Source organism: Erythranthe guttata, chromosome 11 (assembly GCF_056151865.1).
Source record: "Erythranthe guttata isolate IM_541 chromosome 11, IM_541, whole genome shotgun sequence".
Classification (NCBI taxonomy): Eukaryota; Viridiplantae; Streptophyta; class Magnoliopsida; order Lamiales; family Phrymaceae; genus Erythranthe; species Erythranthe guttata.
The window spans coordinates 16,353,565-16,370,098 of record NC_142543.1 but is presented as its reverse complement, the minus strand read 5'-3'; the positions used below and the strand labels follow the sequence as shown (position 1 = coordinate 16,370,098).

At 33.0% G+C, this 16,534-nt stretch overlaps 2 protein-coding genes across 2 annotated transcripts; one reads left to right on the top strand and one right to left on the bottom strand.

Moving 5' to 3' along the window:
- Nucleotides 1–1,518: 1,518 nt before the first annotated feature.
- Nucleotides 1,519–3,540, top strand: LOC105959196 (Pentatricopeptide repeat (PPR) superfamily protein). Its single transcript, XM_012983244.2, has one exon. It carries the CDS (start codon nt 1,604–1,606, stop codon nt 3,434–3,436), a length of 1,833 nt encoding a protein of 610 aa, XP_012838698.1. The 5' UTR covers nt 1,519–1,603; the 3' UTR covers nt 3,437–3,540.
- A 7,997-nt stretch (nt 3,541–11,537) lies between these two features.
- Nucleotides 11,538–13,123, bottom strand: LOC105958801 (aspartic proteinase PCS1). Its single transcript, XM_012982807.2, has one exon. It carries the CDS (start codon nt 12,997–12,999, stop codon nt 11,629–11,631), a length of 1,371 nt encoding a protein of 456 aa, XP_012838261.1. The 5' UTR covers nt 13,000–13,123; the 3' UTR covers nt 11,538–11,628.
- Nucleotides 13,124–16,534: the final 3,411 nt, after the last annotated feature.

Genomic DNA, 16,534 nt, shown 5'->3' with positions numbered 1-16,534 from the left:
ATAGAAAAAGTAGGGCTATGGGTGCTTTTACAAAAATAGTTTAAAGCATATTATTTTAAGAGAAGCAAAAGCAAAAGTTAATTTTGCAAACACCTGGAAACATATTATGAGCATAAAAAAGTTGATAATCACTTTCAAAAAACTTTTTCAAACACCACCTTAGTTGGTGTGGAGCAAAAAAGTACCATGTTATTTGACCAAAGTTCAAACTTTCTTCTCAATACTTTTTAGGTTGAACTCGTCACAGATTGTTAATTCAAAATCTATTTGGCTAAACTTATTTTAAACAGTACAACTGATAAGTTCTTATGTCCGATAAGCAGTTTTAAAAGCTGAGTGTTATGTCTTATGTTTAGAATTAATTTTTAAAGTGTATGATTTGATTTTTTTAAACTACTTTTACGCATTGTAACATCTTACATCTTAAAGCTCTCCAACAACTTATTTTTTGAATTTTTAAGATCTTTTTTAAAAAGTTTAGCGAACAGTTTGAAAGAATTTATAATTAAACATCTTATTACACCATTTTTTAACAACTTATAATCAGATTTCACCATATGTTTTGAGTTCGAGCTCAGCTTATTCTATATTTTTTTATTCTTTTTTATTGTTATAAATTATTTATAATATAATAAAAAGTTACAAAATAAAAAAAGGAACAAAAAATATATATTTAATTTAACGTATTTATTATTATTATTATTATTATTATTATTATTATTATTATTATTATTATTATTATTTATTATTATTTTTATTATTATTATTATTATTATTATTATTATTATTATTATTATTATTATTATTATTATTATTATTATTATTATTATTATTATTATTATTATTATTATTAATAAAACAAATTAGGTAAATTACAATCACCCACTGAGGTATAGTCAAATTACGAAACCACCTCTTCTTTGGATAATTATATTTACCCTTCAACTATAAATCTTCTTACAGCTCTACCATTATGGTGTTTAATTCAACATAATCATCTAGACTCCGTGAAATGTGCTCTAGTTTGTACTCGTTTTGTGTAAAAATACAGTTTTTAATGCACCACAATCTGATATGCACAAGCCAAAAAACAGACCTTATGATCGTGCTTCAAAATGCAGAGTTCCAATGGGATGAAAGGGGTACAAAAGTGATAATTTTCTATATAATCCAGAAGATTTCACTAAATTTGAAACCGTAAGGGTGGACGTGTAAGAAGATTTATAGTTGAAGGATGGTTGTAATTAACCAAACAGGAGGGGTTTTCGAAATTTGACCATACCTCAGAGGGTAGTTGTAATTTACCCAAAAAAATATAGAAAATCTCGCTAGCTGGCTCATGCTCCTAAACAACTAAAAATGACTCGATTTCAAAACTCATCAGGAAGCTCGAGCTCGAGTGCAAAAATCGTGAGTACGAGCTCAAGCTTTTGTCTAACTGACTCATTACGCCCTCAAGCCGCATCATATAACTTGATCCATCCTTGGGCCTTTTGTATTATCCCAATATCAATTTTACAGAGTGGGCCAATTCAATATGTCCCCAATTAGAAACCAAAGTTTATAAACTCAATTCAAAAGAAACCGAAGCCCAAACTTCCACATGGCCATAAACAACATTTCAAGAACACCATCATCAACCCACCTCCTCCTTCCTCCACCACTCCACCACCTCTACACCACCACCACCGCCGCCGCCGCCGCCGCCGCCGCCGCCGCCTGGTACACTCCGCCGCCGTTTCAAGAACCAGACCCCATCACCACCGCCCTATCTCAAGCCATCCAAAACTCTCCATCAAAACCCCTCCAATCCTCCCTCAAGAACCTCCTCCCTCGTCTGAAACCCCAACACATCACAAACCTCATCACTCTAAACCCTAACTCTCTCTCTCCTCTCTCTCTCTTCTCTTTCTTCACATGGCTCTCTTCTCCCACCAACTCCGCCGCTTTCCGCCACACCCTCCATTCTTACTGCACCATGATCCACTTTCTCTGCACCCACCAACTCCTCGTTGAAGCCAAAAGTCTAATCCAAATCGTAGTTTCAAGAAAAGGTAAAGATTCTGCTCCCGATGTTTTCGCTGCAATTCTTGAAACCAAAGGTACCCAAAGATCCGATATTTACGTATTCTCTGGATTAATCACTGCTTATTTAGAGTTGGGTTTTGTCCCCGATGCTATTCAATGCTTTCGATTATGTAAAAAACACGATTTTCGGGTCCCGTTCGATACGTGTAAAAAGGTGCTTGATCATTTGATGAATTTGAGGTCTTTTAATTTGGTTTGGGGTTTCTATAAGGAGATTTTGGGATGTGGGTATCCACCAAGTTTGTATTTTTTCAACAATTTGATGCACCGATTCTGCAAAGGAGGTGAAATGGTGTTAGCTTTGTCGGTTTTTAATGGAATTCGGAAATGGGGTTTGAGTCCTAGTGCTGTTAGTTTCAATACTTTGATGAATGGTTATATTAGGGTGGGCGATATCGATGAAGGGTTTCGGCTCAAGAGTGATATGGAGGCGAGTGGAATTCGACCCGATGTTTATACTTATAGCGTTCTAATAAACGGGCTTTGTAAGGAGAGGAGAATGGATAGTGCACATGAGTTGTTCGACGAAATGCTTGAGAATGGGTTGGCTCCTAATGATGTTACCTATACTACGTTGATTGACGGACACTGCAAAAACGGGAGGGTAGATTTGGCTATGGAGATTTACGATCAAATGTTGTCGAAGGGATTATCCCCCGATCTTGTCACATACAATGCTATTATTAACGGGCTTTGCAAGAACGGAGATTTAAAGCAAGCGCAAGATCTTATTGGTGAGATGAGTTTAAAGGGATTGAAACCTGATAAAATTACGTACACTACCCTTATCGACGGGTGTTGTAAGGAAGGAGATCTCGAGTCTGCATTTAAGGTTAGAGAAACAATGATTAAGCAAAGAATTCCACTTGATGATGTGGCGTACACGGCACTTATATCCGGTTTGTGTAAAGAAGGGCGAGAAGTTGAGGCCGAGAAAATGTTGAGGGAAATGTCGAGGCTCGGTTTTAAGGCCGACGACGAAACGTATACAATGATTATTAACGGGTTTTGTAAGAAGGGAGATGTGAAGACGGCTTCGAAGATGCTCCGTGAGATGCAGAGTGATGGGCGTAAGCCGAGTGTTGTGACTTACAATGTGCTTATGAACGGTTATTGCAAACAAGGGCAATTGAAAAACGCGAATGTTCTACTAATTGCGATGATGAATCTTGGGGTTGTGCCCGATGATGTCACGTATAATATTTTATTGGAAGGGCATTGTAAGTACGGGAACCCGGACGATGTTTCGAACTTGCGTGGTGCGAAAGGGCTTGTTCTTGATTACGCGTCGTATAATTCGGTGATTGGTGGCTTGAGTAAAGCCTCGAGGTGTCGATCCAAGGTTTGATGTAATTTGAGAACAAGAAAAAATAAAATGAAACTTTTGAAGCTAATATTTAACCACTTGTGAATGGTTCTTGATGTTTGGTTACACATTTGTGATTTATGTAATATGAGAATTGGCTTTTGGTGTTATGATTGATTGATATATAGAAGTTTGGTGAATTTCAATATATATATTTTTTTAAGAGAAAGAATCGGTCGATGTGCTGCAGCGGAGATGATTTGGAAACCAAGTTTTGATCGTTGCGTACTCGATATATTTTATTTTCAGAAAATGTAAATCAAATCTCGTAGTCGCTGTAGACATCGAAATTTTGAGATAAATTACTAATTAATAACCAAAATAAATCGGTTATTAATTTAGGTCTCAAATTAAAGTCCATAACATATTTGGGTTTTAGAATGTCCGGCCCACTCTGCAAGTCGAGAAACCCTAACCCTAGCTCTGTGCCTATAAAAGAAGATCTTTGGTGCATCTAAAAATGAGACTCACACATACACATATCGAGCTCTCAAGCTCACGTCTCGAGCCTCCGCCTCGAATTCATAATATATTTGAATTCGTGGTGTTCGTGATAGGAAATCATATATATTCGATTCCTCGAATTCATAACATATTTAAATTCGAGATGTTCGTGAAAGGAAATCATTCGTTCGATTCAAGAACAAGCTTTTAAGCCCTTGAATCAAATCTAGAATAGGAGAGAAGAATCAGGGGAATTACGGAGATTGTAATCCGTTTTCGTTTGATAATAAATTTATTTGTTTCCTATATTTTTCTTGTCTTGTATTTATGTTTTACAGATTCGAAAAATTTACGGTTTACAGTCGCGTAATAAAAGAAAAATCTCCCGACTCTTGCGAGTTGTGACCGAGGAATGTTTGGTGGCTGGTGAGAGGTGTTTCCTTCATGTTCGAACAAGATTGTTTGTCGTATATCCGATATTTTTGAAAAAGAACAGCCATTGTCTTCATGAATGATTCCTTCGTTACTCGCATTTCCTGGAATTTTGATAGACGGACAATCGGTATTGAGTTAGTACCAGTTGGCTGGAGGAGGTTTTCGAGCTCGAGATTTTTGATGAGTCGAACTCGAGCGTTTTTTTAGTTGTTCATGAGCTCACGCGACGGCTATCAAGCCTTTTTTTTTTAATATTATTTTTTATTTAAATAATGTATAATAATATAAAATATTATAGAAATAATATAAAAAAAACAAATAAATATTCAAAAATATATGTAATCACATTTTATTGTTTATTTTGATTTTGTTTTATTATAATCGAAATATTTTTTAATAATAAAATTTAATAAAAAAAAAAAAAAAAAAACTCAAAATGAGCTTGGGCTCGAGCTCGACAAAATTGGCTGGAGCTCGAGTAAAAAAAAAAAATTCGACGAGCTCAAGCTCGAGCTTGCCAAAACAGGCATTCGGCTCGTTCACATCCCTAACGCCAACGAATGATTTATGTCGGTCACATACGCAAATGCACGTATTGTAACACGTAATAATAGTGAACACTTGAAAATTGTGATATTATACCCAGAGCCAGAGTTGTTAATAAAATGCATTATTTAATATGAATATCTACAATAACGCACGTATCTATTAAACTGCAGAGGAGAAATCTTTTTAATTAAATGACAGAGGACTATTATTTGTTTGTTTCTTTTTTTTTTTTGATAAACTAGAGGACTATTATTTGGATACTGACAAGTGCATAGCATGCATGCATGGGGATCATTTTTATTCCTGCATGCAAGGAAACAGTAACCCGATAAAGAAAAAAAAAATGCTTTGAGTGACACGTCATATATAATAATTTTGAAAAACAATTTTAGATTTTATTTTTCAAATTATTTCGGTCTATTTAATCATTTGGATTTTTAAATGAAATTGAATTTGAAAGCGATTTAAACCTAATTATTTTGGTTTATGTTCACACTTCACATATTACCAGTTTTATTTCATTGTCATATTCTCTTTTTTTCTCTTCACAACAAAATGCATTGCCGACATCGTAGAATATATAAACCACCCGAGCTTGGCGATTTTATCGAGCTCAAGCTCATTTTATTTTTTATATTATTATTTTTTGTTATTGTAATTAGCCTATATTATAACAATAAAATTTAGAAAAGGAAATATGAATTGAATTAATTACAAAGACGGCCCGAACCTACACCTGGTGAACTTCATCACATGTGATTTCATCATACATGAGTATATGTGTGAAATTTCCCACCTTTGATTTACAAATAAAAACTAATAAATATGTATGGTAGTATATAATCCGATAAAATTCACAGGGTACAACATAGAACAAACCGAATATAACCAGTCCCCTATTCGGAGATACTTTAATATAGTTTATAGCAAATTTGATATATTTGGTCCTTAATGAATTAATGGTAGATTATATTTGCTCCAAAATGTTAATAGATTAATCATTAAACAAGCTATTATTCATGAAGAATGTAACAATTAATTATAGGGTAAATCACAAACACCCCTGAGGTATGGTCAATTTACTAAAAAACCCCTCTTGTTTGGATAATTACATCTACCCCTCAACTATGTTTTTTGTCTTACTCCTCCACCCTTATGGTGTCAAATTCAACATGATCATCTAGATTTCCTGAAATGTGCTCTAGTTTGTACTCGTTTGTGTAAAACTACAGTTTCAGATGCACCACGATCTGATATATACAAGCCAAAAAACACATATTATGATCATCTTGCTTCAAAATGTAGAGTTCGAATGAGATAAAACGGGTACAAAAGTGATAATATTCCATATAATCTCGAAGATTGCAATAAATTTGAGGAGTTGAGGGGTGGTTGTAATTATCCAAACAAGAGTGGGGTTTTCGTAATTTGACCATACCTCAGGGGTGGTTGTAATTTATTCCTAATTATAATATAAATAGAAATTAAGTGGATTTTTGACAAATAAATGATTATAACACCAACTTTTTTGAGGGCACGCTAAAATAAGGTTTGGCAGAATTTTGAAGCAGTGAGTAGTCACTCTGCCGACTAAAAAGAAAAGCTGATTAATAATTTGAAATTTGAATAGAGTTCACGCACGGGTTACATAATCCAAAATCTTTAATTTAGTGCCTTCCACCATTGGATTGGCTATTGCTTTAATTTTTTGTTTGCTTTTACCTCTTTCGTTTTTACCTCATTTTGGACCATTCTATATTTTTTTCTTTTTGATTTATTGATGTATTCAGTATTTCCGTGTTTATTTTAGTTGTTACTGAGAAATTTATATGTTATTAATATAATAAGGACAAACTCCCCTATTGATTCAATTATTTAAGAGTAAACTATTTCATAAAAGAAAAAACACTATTTATATGGGGTTGTTGTTAAGGACGAAATTACTATCATCAATTGAATTAGGGATGTAAACTAGTCGAGCTTAGCTGTTTTGGCAGGCTCGAGTCCATTTTGTCGAGCTCGAGATCAAGTTCATCGGGTATTTTTTTTGGCTCGAGCTCTAATTCGAACCAATTTTGACGAGTTCGAGCCCAAGCTTATTTTGTTTTTGTTTTTTTTTTTTTATATTTTGTTTAACTGTTCTTTTTATATTATTATTATTAATTATTATAACATTTATGTTATTATTTTTTATAATAAAATATAATATATATAAAAGTTAAATAAAAAGAAGGCTCGCGAGCCGACTTGTGAGTTCGCGGACAATAAAAAAAAGCTCGAGCTCGACTGGTCAAAAAGTTCGACCACGAAAAACTCACCAGATTGTAATTGTATCGAAATCAGAGTTTGATGAAAATTTTCCTCATTGCAAGGAGTTTGTATTTTTTTTTTTATTTAATCGAGGAAGACCACGATAAATTAGTCATCGTGGATAACGAAAAATAACTCGTCCTAACTGAGATTATATGGAATCTTATAGAATCTACACCTCGTGAAATACACCATGTAATTTTATACCACGCATAATAACGCACGTCCATATGTATGTGTGCTTAGAGCAACTCCAGCAGATGTGATAAATGCTAAACTTTAGCAAACTTTGCAACTTTTGTAGAAAATTAGTGCTCTAGCAGCATTGGTATATTATACACCACATGATATATTATAAATTTGCCTTGTCAAATATGAAACACCAAGAATGAAATGGCAAAATCATTTTTGTCACAAAATCAAATCATAGTTTAATTGCACAAGTTCTCAACTCTAAATTCACAATTTTTTTTCCAGAAAATAAAACACTTAAAATATAATTATTTAATTGAAATTGAAATTATTATTATTTTAAATATATTTTTTATAATATCATCGAATATATAAAATATAATAATAAAATGTAAAATTATGTATTCAAAAATATATTGGATTGAGTAGTGATGTTAAAACTTAAAAGTGATGCTTTAAAGTGATGTGTCAAAATATAAACAACCACAACTAGAGTGAATCAGAAAAAGTTGTGTATTAAAACACTGTTCACTGTGTATAATTTGATAAGAATTGATAACTTTTAGCACAACTGCTGGAGTTGCTCCTAGTGAGTTGTTATTTATATAGATCTGTCTTCTACGGTTTAAAATCACATTTCGAATCTCATAAGCTATAATTTGGGATTGGATAAAAAAAAAAAAAACTTACGAGGAGAATTAGTGTATATATTTATCAAGCTCAAATTTTATCTTTTATATTTTGAATTACTGTATTTATATTCTTCAAAAATAATCGTTGTTTAATCCATCAACATTTTAGACCATTAATTTCAGCCAGCGCATTGTTTATCCCAATAAGTTAGTTGTCAAATGTCAAACCATTATCCGACCTATAAGTTGGGCCGATACTAAATTTCAATATGGGTCGATTTGATATACACCCCTTGTATGGAAAATATATATGAATAGGTTCACCCCTAAAAATCTTCCTTCGAGATACTCCTCGAGAGGCAAAAGTACTATTGTGTCCTTATTTGCAATTTTCGCACAACTGCATTCAACATTTTCACTAACTGCACTTATCATTTTGGACTTGCATTTAGTATTTTTGTACTGCATATATCATAATTTTTAATATAATAATTTTTTTAATCCTATATATATTTTGTACCTTTATTATTATTATTGTATTTTTTATGAAATGCTTTTTTCTTAATTAATTTTTTTTTATTTTTTTTATTTTTTATTTTTTTTTATTAATGGAAATTTGGGTGAAATTAGTGAACTGAAAGTATACTACACATGACTAAAGTGTACTACAAGTTCAATAGTCATGTACAGTTATATGTAGTCATGTATTGTCTTTTTACCCCAAAGTTCATATACACCAACAAAAAAAATTCACAATTTATCTTGATATTATAAATCAACTAACAAACAAAAAATGAAAAAAATACAATCACATGCATATATTCTTCAAACATGAACAAGTATTACTGTACATTGAAAACCTATAGCATACATATAACTGTATGTTACTACAAGTGACTATAGTTATTTACAATTATTTGTAGTTGTATATAGTGACATAAAGTCTAGACTACTGTAGCATGAATCCAACTTTACAAAGGCACTTCATCGAATCTTATTCTATGCATGTCATAAAATTATAACAAAAGCAAAACATGCGACAAAAAAATACGAGTTAAATAGCAAAATGGAACATGCGAGTTACATTACATGAAAAATACCTAAAAACATGATTTTTTTTTTGTTGATAAATTTACTGAACTGAAATCGACTACAAATGACTACAGTATACTACAAGTCCTATAGTCATGTATAATATGTAGCCATGACTATACATGACTACACTGTATATGACTAAATATAATTGTATATTCACCTGACTCAAATCACCCATGTAAGTAACCATTACTGGTTAAATTTCTACTACAGGCAAACAAAGCTCTCACACTTGAGGCATTTCGAATCATTTTCAAATAAATACAAAAAATAAATTACATATGATTTATAATAAAAAATCAAATTAATCCAAAGAAAAATATTTTAATATTAATTGTTCACAGGTCTTCAAAAACATAGTAGATCTGGTTTATATATATATATATATATATATATATATATATATATATATATATATATATATATATATATATATATATATATAAATGCAGTAAATATATACAAATCAAACACCACCGGTTCCAGATATGAAATTCACCATTACATCTGACTACACATCGTCGGATCACAATTTAAAATTTTCGAATTCAGTTGGTTTTCATAAAAAAAACAATAAAAAGGTGAAATAGTGATAAGAATTCAGATCTTAAAAAAATAAATTAAAAATGGATGGTCATTCATAAATTAAAAAAATAACTTAAAAATGTAAAGTGAATGATTTAGTACCGATTTCAAGGCGGTGGGAGGAGCAACGACGGCCGGCTCAAGGACGTGGCGGAGTAGCGCCGCAAGGCTTTGCCGGAGCAGAGGCACAAGGGGGTGGCGAAGCAGCGGAACAGCCGGTGCGGAGCAGCGGAGCACGGCGGAGCAGTGGAGAAGGCGGAGCAGCGGCGGTGGAAGGTGAGAGAGAGAGAAGAAAACGAAAGTTTTGAGAGAGACGAGAGAAAACGTGGGAGGAGGGAGAGCGAAAATAACGAGAGTTGTTAAGAGGGTTAGGGTTTTAAATTGTAACTAAAAGAGCAATGAGTATTTCAATTTATCTAGGGGGTCTATCAAATTAAGATTAGAATTTGAGTTTTTGACTAGAAAAGAAAAATCCACATAATTTATCCCTATATATTTTCAAAACTACGAGATATCCCTCATTTCCCCTTTCAATATTCAGCAAAATCAGATGATCAGATCAAATTTGTAATATGCCGAATATACCCGATCCGACCCATGCCTAGTCCTACATATACTAGTTTCCTGATAAACTAACATGGTGCCGGGATTTTACATAGGAACGTATTCTTGTCTTCCACGTTGCAAGCAAGAAGCGTACAAGAGAGTGGTGGAGCCCACTCCCATTCTTGGATTTTTACTTTTTATTTCTATTTTCATGTGATTATCCCAAGTGCCCTTTTTCCCTTTTTTATAATTAAATTCACCCAATTTCCTTAAATTGATTTACATGTACCAAACTTTATAAGATTCCATTATCCAACTACAACATTATTATCATATAATATATATATAAGGCGAGACAAATACAAAACAACCATTTGAACTTCCCCGCAAACAAGCATGACACTTGTTAGATTCTTGTGAAACCTACTTACCTATAAAAAAATTATTTCACAATAAATAGACAAATGTCCTTTGTCATCTACTATTCTACCGGCGATTCATTTTAAGTATTCAATATTTAAATAAATTTTGAATTTAAATGTTAGGTTAATTGAAGTTTATTTAATTTGATGCTACAAACGATCAATTTCAGTGGGTAAGATGTTATCATGCACATGTATTATTGTCATCTACCCATTTCATTTACACACATGTACACATGTATGTACGAGGGATAGTGTATAGACCAATGATTTAAACTATTTCGTTATATTTCACTAGGTATAACATCTTTAATATTCAGTTCATTGAAATGTCTGATTTTCAAAAATAATATATATTCGAAAAAAATAATGTAAATGGACATGATAATTTTAGTATTTAATTTGATCATGGTACTTAATTTATGAGTTAGAATTGCCAATTGTTGTATCATATAGGACAAAATTTCTCGCCCCTAAGGCCCCATCTCGTGGCCTTACATTGTTGATGGGAGATTTTGCCAATTATTGGTTATTATCCTATTATACGGTATGTTTTATATCACATTCAGTGAACTTTGTCGAGTTATATTCTATTATTAGTGTAGTTCTATAGTTATTTTTATATGTACATATGTATAATTGTGTTTATATGCGGATGCAAAACTATCAAGTGTATTTCATCCGATATAAGATCTACAATTAGCATATATAACCTAATATACATGATTAAAAAGATGAGAAATCATATGTTTTTTGTGTAATTTAGTCAAATAAAAAATTAATCTTGTTTATGCAATTTTATTTCTTCATGTAAAGATAAACATTGGATGAAAAAAAATTCTCTAGTTACCAAAAAGATTAAACATGCGTACAAAATCCAACAAATTATTTGTTTTTTTAATTTTATCAATTTTTGCTACACCATGTACAACTATGAACTAGATATATTTTCAAAGAAGAAAAGTCACAAAGATCTGCTACAGTCGGCCACACCGAAGCCAATTCGCCGATTGGCCACATCGAACTCCACCCAATGATTTTGCTGGTGGAAATTACCAATAATATTACTAGCAACGCCGAGCGATTCCGACCGTCCGATTGCGAAGCAGCGGATCCCTCCTCCCACGTCATCCAAAACCCTCTCCTTATTGGTCAGTATCTCCACACCCCTCTCGAACTCAAAAACGACGTCGCCTATCAGCCGTCCGATTTCGGCCTCATCGCCGCCGTCGAAGCACATGTCCAACGCGCCGCCGTAGACGAACCCCTTCTTCAGCTTCGGTCCGGCGAGCCGCGCCACCTCTTCCCTCACCTTCGCGTAGGCGGCGTCCACCAGGAAAGTGTACTGCGTGCCGGAATCTATCATCGTCTGGCCGGAACCGCCGGCGTCCGGCCGGAAAACCGCGGCGGAGATGTTGAGCTTCTTCCCGCCGATTCTGATGCCCAACAATCCGACGGTGTAGGCGTGGGGGTCGAAATTGGGGGCGCGTTGACTTTTGGGGAAAGTCAAAATACTGATGTAGTGGAATGTACCAGAATTTGGGTTGTGGCCTATGTAAAATGCGCCCGTGGGATTAATATTATTATTATTTTTATTATTATTAATGTTTTGGGCGACGCGCCCCTGGCGTCTGAGGGGCACGCAGTATGAAAACCTTGGCACTTTAGCTTGGGAAATGAACGACAGCCGGCCAAGATTCATGCCCAAAATACCCTCGGCGTCGTTCGAGTCCGCAGCGCATCCGAGGATAAGAGGAGGGGTACTTTGGGAATTTGAGAAAGTGAACTTTTCTCTGACGAGATTGCCCTCGGCGAGGGTACCGTCGGCGTAGAAGTAGGAGTAGTGGCAGAGGCGGTTCTGGTCGCACGTGGTGGGGAGGGTAAAGTCGGGAATTCGCGGCTTGCATAAGGGGTGGTTGCAGGGGAGAACGGAGAAGGAAGAGGAGAGAGAGGGGTCGAACGACGTCGTCGGAGGCGGCTTCCGTACAACCGGTGTTTTCCGGTGGCACTGAATCCACGACAGCTGGCTGCCGGTGTCCAAGACCATCTGCTGCGTCTGCGGCGGCGTACCGATTGGTAGAGAAACAATCAGGGCCATCGAATACTTGAACGACGACCGGTAGTCGTAACCGAGCGGCGGCGACGACGCGGCGGCGGCGGCGGCGGCGTTCTTGTTTGGAGAAGAGAGGAGCTTTGCTTTAAAAGCGGAGGTTTCCGACAGAGGGGCTGAGGTAAGAGGAAAAGACAAAGAAACGGTGTTGTCTTGAATACTGAGGTGGAAAGAACTGAGAAAGAAGAAGAGGAGAGAGAGAGATTTGCAGGAAGCCATTTTCATGAGAGAGAGAGAGAGTCTAGAGAGAGAAACGAGGAGTGAGAGTGGTGAAGAGTGAAGAGAGACTGATATGTACTATGCTGATATTTATATGGGGTTTGAAATTGTAGAGAGAGAGAGGGGGGTAGAGAGAGAGAGAGAGAGAGAAACGCGGTTTCCAAGTATGGTTATAATTGAGTGGTTGTATCTAATAATCACCAGTTAGCTACTACTTTTACTAATAGCTTCTACAATATAGTGCTGTTTAAGCTACTACATAAATATAGGTTGGCCATTTTTTTTTTTGGGTTTAAATTACAACCAATCCCCGATGTATGGTCAAATTACGAAAACCCCCTCCTTACAGTCACCCATCAATTATAAATTTTCTTACACGTTCACTTTGCGGTTCAAATTTAGTGAATCTTCTAGATTAAAAGAATATTCTCGATTTTAAAGCCGTTTTATCCCATTCGAGCTCCACATTTTGAAGTTAGATGATCATAAGATGTGTTTTCTGATTTGTGTATATCGGATTGTGGTGCATCAGAAACTGTATTTTTGCACAAAACGAGTACAAACTAGAGAACATTCCACGGAAATGTAGATGATTATGTCGAATTTGACACCATAAGGATGGAGATGTAAGAAGATTCATAGTTGAGGGGTAGATGTAATTATCTAAATATGAGGGATTTTTTCGTAATTTCACCATACGTCAGAGGGATGGTTGTAATTTACCCTTTTTTTAAGACCATCTTTTCTTTTTGAAATTTACATATTCCCACCTTTTTTCACTCGTTTTCTTTTAATTTCTTATAATAAAATATTCATATAAAAAATTGACACTTTTAGATCAATTTCTTGACAACTACAACAAATGTATAATATTAGATGTATTAAAAAAAAAAAAAAAAAACAAATTGTGTAAATTCTAAAATTGTATCAACCGGCCCTCAAGTACCTGGGTGAAAATTGAAATGGAACTTTTGAATTCGGCATACTTCGGTTATAATATTGCTAATGTTGGTAAAATATTTTTCATTTCGAATTCCAAAAGTTTCTATTTTGTTTGAATTTTTTTTTTCTTAATGAAATTGGAATGCATATAAAATTTAGATTAAACTTACGACAAAATTCCAATTTTTTCGTAAAAATTACACTTACAGTGTCGATATTATTATGTATTTTATATCATAGTTTTTCTACTCCAATTTCTGAGTTTTTCGAATTTATTCAAAATGAAAACAGGAATTAGTTTTTCATTTAAAAAAAAAAAAGATAGAATTTTTTCGAAACTGTTAATTTCTATCTAAATTCTGTGTAAGTAAATCAAACGTCAAGCATTTTGCAATTTACCCTAACTATGTAAACTATGTAATAAGCTTATAATCGCAAGTAATTACTTCCTCGATCCATTTTCGTTTTTATTGGTCATTTACGTTTAAGTATGTAAATTTTAAAAAATCGTTATACAAGTTATATTTTGATATAACTTATAAGACAAATTAGTACCGAACATTTGTTGTACTAAATAAACAAGTAAATTACACGAAAGGAGTATATAATAAGCTTGCATTTTTTTTTTAAATTAATTTGATCTCAACTATCTATCTACTTCCAATTAATCTTGAATAAATTTCAAATGAGATAAGCAAAAATATATTTATTAAAGATACAATACCACACTTTACAGCTACTAGCTACCTTCCTACCATACAATGAGTATAGTCCAAAGCTTTTGACTTAAAATCCTGCCCAAAAAATAAAAATTCAAGATATTACAATATACAAAAGAAAAGGGTGGTTAGAAAAACGAAATGAAAAATTATTTCCAAAATAACATAGGTTTGGTTCTGTTTTTGTTTCAATTTTATTCTTCCTCATAAACGAATATGTATTTGTTTAACATTTAAAAAAAAAAAATCACAAATTAACTTCTAGAGTTTCTTTCTTCTCTATGCTGGTGTGTGCAAATGATTATTTAAAAGCAGAAGTTAGTGATTGTGAGTTAAACCAGTTTTAAGTGTTTATTTTTAAAAGTTGGGGGTGTTTGCAGTTATTCCGGAAAATGAACTTAAATAGAAAAAGCAGGGTTAAGGGTGTTTTTAAAAAAATAGCTTAAAACAGATTATTTTAAGAGAAGCAAAAACAAAACTTGATTTTGCAAACACCTGAAAACAAATTATCAGCAAAAAAAAGCTCATAATCACTTTCAAAAAACTTTTGCAAACACCACCTATATATGATTTGACTGATATAGTAAAAAGATTTGACTGCTATAGTAAAAAAATATCTTCACTAAAAAAATAAATAAATTAACATTAAAACTCAAATTAACATGCATTAAAGAACTTCGATCAACCTCTATATTTAATAATACACGTGTATAAATTCATATATATACGGTAAATGTATAATTATATGTAAATTAAAAGCGAATAAAACAATCCGACTAATTTATACCAAAGTTAGATCTATATACTAATTTATACTTGTCGAAAATATAGACTTCTCATTCATTTGTTAATATCATGTTCATACTACCTTTTATGTTTTAACTTTTATTAGGCCACCGAAATGAATGTGGGTCCTAATTGTCGTAATTAGACATGATTTTTTTAAAGTTGGTACATGCAATGTGGTATTAAACTCCAGATAAAAAATAAAAAATAAATTAACTAATTAAATTAGAGAATTTTGATTTTTTTTTTTCAATTCGTTTTGGAGTGGTTCATAGATCTAATTTGCTTGAATAGATTGGAAGTTATGCATATTCCTTTGGGAATTTAATATGTAGGTTGATTTGGAATTATATGTGTTTATCAACACGTCTTCTTTTTATTTTTTCTTTTTTCATTTTTAATTTTTTTATTAGGTCATTTGCAATTCATAATTCTAAATTTATTAATACAATGAAGTCTTATTGATTTCTCAATGGTATGTGACGAATATCGTTTTAAATTTGATAACGCGTTTTCGACTTCGTGCTCGATTTTTTGCCATTTCAGAGGTTATGTTTGGTAAAATTCAAGGCACGTAACTTGTAGTTCTTTGAGTCAGCTTCATAAACTAAATTCAATCACTAAGATTGCATGTCGGGTGAAATGGATATAGATGAATCAATAAATATTTATTGCCCACAACTTTGACGCTTATGAGTTATTGATCTAAAGATAAAATGGAAACTCGTACATGCACAACTTTACAATACCTAAACCCGACAACCAATCTTATTAATTTCAGTTAAATTATAAAGCTAAATTCAAAGGCATGTGATTTCCATTTTTTTAAATTATGCCAAAATTAGACTAAACAATGATAAAATAATATTCGAAGTCGAAACGATACTAAATTGAAATAACTTTTAATATTTTAGTTTCTCAACTCATCAAGTGACTGAATTATCCAATTTAAATATAAGGTGAGCATTATTGTTCACAACAACAATAACAAAACAATGACTAAATAATAATAATAATAATAATAATAATAATAATAATAATAATTATTATTATTATTATTATTATTATTATTATTATTATTATTATTATTATTA